General features: G+C 39.3%; 1 protein-coding gene across 1 annotated transcript; it reads left to right on the top strand.

Moving 5' to 3' along the window:
• Positions 1-1,780: 1,780 nt before the first annotated feature.
• GNGT1 (G protein subunit gamma transducin 1) lies at positions 1,781-7,029 on the top strand. Its single transcript, XM_036246958.1, has 3 exons — positions 1,781-1,862; positions 1,955-2,057; positions 6,744-7,029. Exons 2-3 carry the CDS (start codon positions 1,962-1,964, stop codon positions 6,870-6,872), a joined length of 225 nt encoding a protein of 74 aa, XP_036102851.1. The 5' UTR covers positions 1,781-1,862; positions 1,955-1,961; the 3' UTR covers positions 6,873-7,029.
• The last annotated feature ends 528 nt before the right edge of the window (positions 7,030-7,557 follow it).

The raw sequence follows: 7,557 nt of genomic DNA, 5'->3' as shown, positions 1-7,557 counted from the left end.
TTAGAACCTCACTGCAGCCAGCCATTTGCTATAGGTCGCCTCCAGGGGCCATTCGGGGACCTAATCTCCCAGACATCACCAGATGAAGTGGTTCCCAACAGCCAAGTGCAAACCTATGCAGAAGGTGTGCTCTTTGCAGTTAAAACCCACAGCTGCTGGGAGGATGAATACGCACCCTGGAAACGAGAGTCTGGGTAGGGCACCAAGAGTATCTACTATGCATGGTATTAAAGGAGCCACATCATGTCCTCATGCTATCCTTTAAGAGCACTTACAAAGCCACCTAACAGGAAGTGACATGTAAGACAGCACATTCTGAATGTCTAGAGGTATAGAGAGAGTAACCCAGGCAATGTGTATTGGATGCTTGCTCTGTGCCTCACACTGTTATGCAACCTTCTTCCTCTCAAGAAATCTACAATGTCGGTGATATTTGCTTCCATTCCCTAGCCTACCCAAGGCACAGAGAGGTTCAGTAACTTGGTCAGGGCCACACAGCGAATGCCAGTGAATGATCATTTTATTGGCAATAATATAGTAGGGCTTCTCAGGAACAGAGAAAATGAAATTCCAAGCCCTACTTCAAATCAGAGGTTTAATTTGGGCTTTCTATTTTAACAAGTCCCTAAAGTAATTCTTATACTGAAGTGTCAGAGCCATTGTCAAGTGAAATACGTTTTCCAAGTTGGAGAGAAGTTATGTAAAGGGCAATATCAGGTAAAAATGATCAGCAGAAATAAATGTACTTGTGAATTGTTGTAGATAGTTTGAAGGGAGTGAGAGGGAAGGTCAGAATAAAATTGAGAATGAGCTCTCAAATACCAAACAGTAATTACACAGGAAAAATAACCTTCTTGTCCTCTCATTGTTTCTTCAAATTAGAATAAAATAGTGGAAATACAAAGCGTGAGGAACACTGGCTTTGATTACCCACAAGGTGTTCTTCTCTGCTTCTGTGCTGGCCTACGTGGGCATTATCCCTAAAAATATACTAAACTACCTGCTTCCCAGAGAAGACCACTTTCATAAAATGATGTTCTTATAAAAATTGGACCACAGAGACAAAAGAGAAAAAAATGTAGAGATTATAAGCATGATGCCACTTGGCTATAAGGAAATTTTTTCCAGGTAATTTCATGGGGGTACCAACCTCCTGTGCCATCTTTCCCATTGTCGACTGATCTAACGAAGGAGAAGGGGTTGCTGAGAGGGCAAGAGAAAGATTCTACTCTTTTATGATGATGTTGGTATATCAGATTCACTGGGTCCCCTTTACGTGAATACATTAGCTCATCATTGCCGTCCAGTTCACTGGGACAATTGTATACAAATTCCGGGAATTGTTTGGAGAAACGCTTGGAAGTAATATGCTAATTATTTTTCATTCACTAAGTTGTTTGTTTGCTCTATTTCCATATTATTGGTGCATATTTCAATCCAGTATTTATTTTAAAAACTTATTATGACATTTTTTGTATGCTTCTCTGTTAACACCAGATTAAATACTCTAGCGATTTAAGGGATTAATAGGCAGTCCTCAAAATGACCTTAAACGAACCTAAATGGCAAAATCATATAGTGGAGGGCTTTGGAGCTGGAGATGAGGGCTGGAAATTTATATTTTGACACTGTGGGAAAAAAAGAGGAAAAGAAGGAGGAGCTTTGAGTATTTATGATTACCTACTGACTACACTGACCTCCCCTCACAAACCTACTAGCAGGTGTTTAGAGTCTACTGCTCAGTTTAATCATATTAGTGAAGATTATAAAGAAGCTTTAAAATCCCAAGGCTAGTGCTCAGTGCTAGCATGGTTCAGAGAGCATTTTAAAACAAGCACACAGAGAAAGAGACAGTTCACTCAGTAAGTTAAGAGCTGAGAGGAGGGTTGGCTAACATTGACTTGAAGCAAGTTCAGCAATTCGGGTGTATGGAGTAACATTTACCTTTTCGCAGGCAAAAGATGCCGGTGATCAATATAGAAGATCTGACAGAGAAGGACAAATTGAAGATGGAAGTTGACCAGCTCAAGAAAGAAGTGACATTGGAGAGAATGCTGGTAAACTGCTGTTTTCTTTTTACTTCTATTTAAACTGGAGATTCTGTAGAATAAACCACTGAAGGGGTGCAGAATTTGCTACCCTCAAATATGCCTCTTTGGCATAAAGATTACTTTAGTTTGATTTTTTTTTTTTTTTATCCTCACCTGAGGATATATTTTCATTTTTGTTCAGATAGAGCAGGAGGGAGAGAAAGGAAGAGAGAGATAGAAACATCCATGTGAAAGGGACACATCGAGTGGCTGCCACCCGCACGACCCAACCAGGGTCAGGGACAAACTGCAACCGAGGCACATGCCCTTAGCGGGAACCAAACCCGGGTCTCTCCGGACAGCAGGCCGATGCTCTAACCGCTGAGCCAAACTGGCCAGGGCTGGTTTGATTATTTTTTTGAGAAACAACAGACACAAGGAGAACCTGAAAACATGGTAGAAGTTGCCTTTTTATAAGAGACTTACATTTATGAGGGAAATCTCCATTTGTGAGGGTGTCTCCCTCTCTGTACCAGGAAGAAAAGGATGACTAAATCTCTAGAAACTATTATCAACAGAAAAGGTGAGGACCTTAACAATCTTACCCTTGTTTACTATACTTTGCCTGGGAACCTCTCATGAATGGCCCTGGGCCCCACCTCTCCCCTCCCACCCATCTTTCTTTTGTCTTCAGATGGGGATGGTATTTAAGGAAGTGTCTTGAGCCATTTTGGGGAGTTACTCAGTTTCCCCAGGTATCTCCTATGAATAGAGAAGCTATACACGTTATTAAATTTCCGGGTTTTTTTTCCCCACTGTTAATCTACTTTTATATTACAAGAGGTTCTGAGCAAGAAGCTAGTAAGATAGAGGGAAATTTATTTTTCCAGCTACACCATTCACTGGAGAGGCTCAATGGAGTTAAAAATAAATTGTGCAGGTAAAAATTTATCAGATATTTTAAAAATTAATAATCCCAATTATCTTTTGATTTAGATTCTAACTCAAAGAATTGGCAAACTATTTTCCAAGAACCAAATCCAGCCATTACCTGTTTTTGTATGACCATTGAGTTTCAAATGCTTTTACAGTTTTAGAGTTGTTATAAACAAAAGAAAAGAAAAGAATATGAAACAGAGACCATATTGTAGCTAAGCAATAAAATAAAGCAATGCATTTCAGCCAAGCCCCCGTCCCCTCCAGCACTGCCATGGCCAGTAAGGAGTGAATACATTCTGTCCCTTGTTTGGAAATACGAGTTCAGGCATAAGAACTCACTGGTTCCTCCCTCAAAACACCTGACAGGTCTTGGAAATGGTTACCAAGAGTTCTCTGCCATCGTAGGAGAATAAATGGCAAAGGTTTAAAAATTTCCAACAAAGCAAGCAGTGACTAAAGCTTGGAAAATGTAGATATGTATTTTAGATTTGCTCATTTTAAGAAGGTTAGTGGAAACAAAAACTCCTTCACAAGTGATAGTGATAAAAGTATATTTTATATATATTTTTTAAAAACTCATTTTATCAGTCCAAAGTGAAAAAAAGGAGTGTATTATCTTCCTACTTTGCTCAAAACTCTTACTCCCAATAAAAAATAGAAGTTTTGGTTTCTTTATGTTGACAATTGTCTCAAACTTACCTTTTCCATATAGGAAAAACATATTTTTGCTATAAAGATAAAATTAAATCTATAAACAGCAGAAAAGCTTGGAACACATTCCAAAATAGGTTTAAATCTTTATCTTTATGATTTTGAGAATAGAAAATAAATTTTGGAGTAAAAGAGTTATTTTTCCTTCTTTACTTGAAGCATCCAAAAGCTGTTTATTATTTATATACTGGGGATTGCGGTTTTGCAAGCAATTTGGCTGTCTTCGTGTTTATTACTCACTTGTGGCGATTCACCAGCAATTTTTACTTTGAGTGAACAGTACATACATCACCATCTGCCAGGTTTGGGGTTCCTTTGTCTATTATTCAATGTCTCCTTGCTCTTAGAAGTCAAACTAATTTAATCCCAGACTGCCAAAATTATGCACACACACACACACACACACACTCACTCACACACACACACACATACCACACACACACACCACGGAACTTCCAGGACCTGAACCCACAAGTCTGACACAGATGACATAGAGTCATTAACTACAGTACGACTCAGTGGACAGGCTCTTGAACCATATCCCTGGTTTAGATTCTGACTCCACAATTTTCTCCCTATGTAACACTCACCTTAGTAATCTAACTTACCTGTGCCTCCCTTTCTTCTGTGAAATGGGCATAGTAATGACATCTAACGCAGATGGTCCTTGGGAGGAATAAGTGGGATAATACATACAAAGCTCTGCGTGCAATGCCTAGTATATAGCAAGTACTTTCTACCACCGTTATTTTTTAAATCACTATAAATACCTGTGAGCCAGACTGGTTCATAATGTGCCTTAACCTTCTTGTTGTCAAGGCTGCAGTTCTGTCAGACTGACAGCTTATTGCGTCCAGTTTCTAAAGCCGACAGATCTGCCATGATTATAAGTCGATGTAATAAGCAGCCTAAAGATAATCTTTGGAGTAATAGCTAAAAATAGCTACCATTTGACTGAGCATCTTTGTGTGCTAGACACTTAATGCAGCCAGTGTTGCTCTTGCTATTTCATAGATGAAGTAACTAAACCTGAACTAAGATGCATAGCTGGCCAGTGGGCGGAGCCAAAATCGAAACCTGGAGTGGCCTGAATCCAGTGTGGCACTTTCCACTGTACCATGTAATCCTGACGTCAACCACAAGTACTTATAAGAGACCTCACTGACATAATTTTAAACGCAGTGCCCTGGCCAGTTTGGTTCAGCAGTAGAGCATCAGCCGACAAACTAAAGAGTCCTGGGTTCGATTCTAGCCAAGGGCATGGACCTGGTTGCGGTTGTTCCCAGGCCCTGGATGGGGTCCTGCAGGAGGCAACGGGTTGATGTGTCCCTCTTATGTTGATGTTTCTCTCTCTCCCTCTTTCTCTTCCTCTTTCTCTACCTGAAGATAAGTAGAAAAATATCCTTGGGTGAAGATAAAATATAATAATGATAATTTTAAACACACGTTCACATAGGACTTTAGGTCATTGATCGCTCTTTGTGTCTTGAGATCCTAGCCAGACACTGAACTCCAGCATTAGGACAGCAGTTTAAACCTCTGTTCCTGACTTCTGATTGGGGCCAAAAAGCTGGTGTTTGGAAGAAGGGGAAAACGTGAATTTCAATCTCAATCATGAGGAAGAAAAAAGTGAACCTCAATGACTGTATATTTCAAAAGTGTTTACAAACTCCACGTTTCATCCTATGAAGGAGCCACCTAACTAATGCCTTGCCCCAGGTAGAAGGGATTTGTTCTAATCTGTAAATAATGAGTTTGCAGAGTTGTAATCTTATGATTAATGTTGCTTGGACTTTGCATACAAAATTGGCATAAAGATTTTATTTCAAAACAAAACCATAAATTGGCTACAAAACTTATGGAATGGCCACTTAATGGACTGCCCAAAATGAAGTTTTTTCGTGTTAATGTCATGAATGATAAATTAAGTGAAAACAGCAAGTTCAAAGTTAAAAAAATGAATACTTTGTTCCCATATGCCTATCAATGGGCACCCACACACACACACTTATATTTAAATAGTATAGAACATTGCCTCTCTCTAAAAGGTATGTTATATGGTACATTAGCAGGCTCTGGCTGAGTCCTTTAAAATACTACAGCCTGGCTCTTCAGGGAGTTATTGCTATGATGCTGCAGGTAAGTGAGTACCAAGTTCATAAACAAAACAAATGGTTCAGTTCAGCGAATATGTAGTTACTGAGCACCAACTAAATCAGGCTCTGTTCTACATGCCCAGGATACGTGTCAACAAATCAGCCAAAAGTCCCTGACCCTTTGAGTTCACCATCAAGTACACTGTCATGATCAATCACTGTAGATAAGGCTTAAAATAAAATTCTATGTGTGTACTTCTGAGATTCCAGCAGCAGTGATAAGCCAGGAATTTAGTGATTATTCATCCCTCCCACCTTTACAGGTCACATTTTTGGAGTAAGGAAAATGTTTAATTAATGTTCCCTCTGGTGACATTCTTGACTTGTGCTGCCAGCTGTGCTCTGACCCATGGATCCTGTCCCCTTTTAAGAAGCCTGAGGCAGCGTCTGCTGGGAACCCTCGGCTGGAGTGTGGCCAGCTGTTGATCCTTTGCCTGGAGAGACCCAGGAGGACTGGGAGGGAGCGGCTGTTTCCTCTTCTCCTAAAAATGAATATGCATGGGCAGAAAGCAGAATCAAATTAAAAAGATAGAACACACAAAAGTTATAATAGCGCTGGCCGGTTTGGCTCAGCAGTTAGAGCATCAACCTGCAGTCCAGAGAGATCCAGGTTCGGTTCCCGCTAAGGGCACATACCTCAATTGCAGTTTGTCCCCGGCCCTGGTTGGGTCGTGCGGGTGGCAACCACTCAATGTGTCCCTTTCATGTCGATGTTTCTCTCTCTCTCTCTCTCTCTCTCTCTCTCTCTCTCTCCCTCTCTCTCCCTCCCACTCTATCTGAACATAAAATGGAAAAAATTGTCCTCGGGTGAGGATTAAAAAAGAAAAAGTTATAATAAATACATTTTTGGATTCTGCAGTACTGTATATTAAACTAAATGAGTCATCTCTTTCTCCTTTCCTTTAAGGTATCCAAATGTTGTGAAGAAGTAAGGGATTATGTTGAAGAAAGGTCTGGGGAGGACCCACTGGTGAAGGGTATCCCAGAAGACAAAAATCCCTTCAAGGAGCTCAAAGGAGGCTGTGTGATTTCATAAAACAACAACAACAATAATAACAATGAATAAATAAATCCTTGGAACATCTTGAGCTTTAATGACAATATTAATTTTGGTCATGCATAATAATATCATGAAGCATATACAATAATATTTAAATTTATACATGTAAACTTTTAATAAAACTTGTGATGTGATAATGTTAAATCTATGCTTTTAACATATTTATTTAGCAGAGGGTTTAACACATAATTGAAAATAAGTATTGATGGACCCCTTTCTTTAACAATAATTACTATGTTTTATGAATGAGCCTGTATTATGTTGGTTGCCAGCATATAGCTAATGTTTTATGTTCTTTCACTTGCCTTTCAGCACTCATAATATTCCACCTGGAAATTTCATGGTTAGACTTATATTTTTCCCAACCTTTCTCTTGCTTACTGAATTGGGAAGTATATTCTTTTGATTCATAAGATTTACCTTTGTAGAAGGTGTGCTGTGAATATTTTTGCTGTTGATGTTTTCTTGTCTTTTTAAAAATACTTTTATTGATTTTTAGATTTTTATTTTTATTTATTTATTTTTTTATTTTTTATCCTAATGAGGACATTTTTCCATTTTTTGTACAGACAGAGTGGGAGGGAGAGAGAGGAAGAGAGAGGAAGGGAAACATCGATGTGAAAGGGACACATCGAGTGGCTGCCACCCGCACGACCAACCA

This window comes from Molossus molossus, unplaced genomic scaffold (assembly GCF_014108415.1).
Source record: "Molossus molossus isolate mMolMol1 unplaced genomic scaffold, mMolMol1.p scaffold_m16_p_7, whole genome shotgun sequence".
Taxonomy (NCBI): domain Eukaryota; kingdom Metazoa; phylum Chordata; class Mammalia; order Chiroptera; family Molossidae; genus Molossus; species Molossus molossus.
The sequence above is the reverse complement of the archived record's forward strand: the minus strand, read 5'-3'. Positions and strand labels throughout refer to the sequence as shown.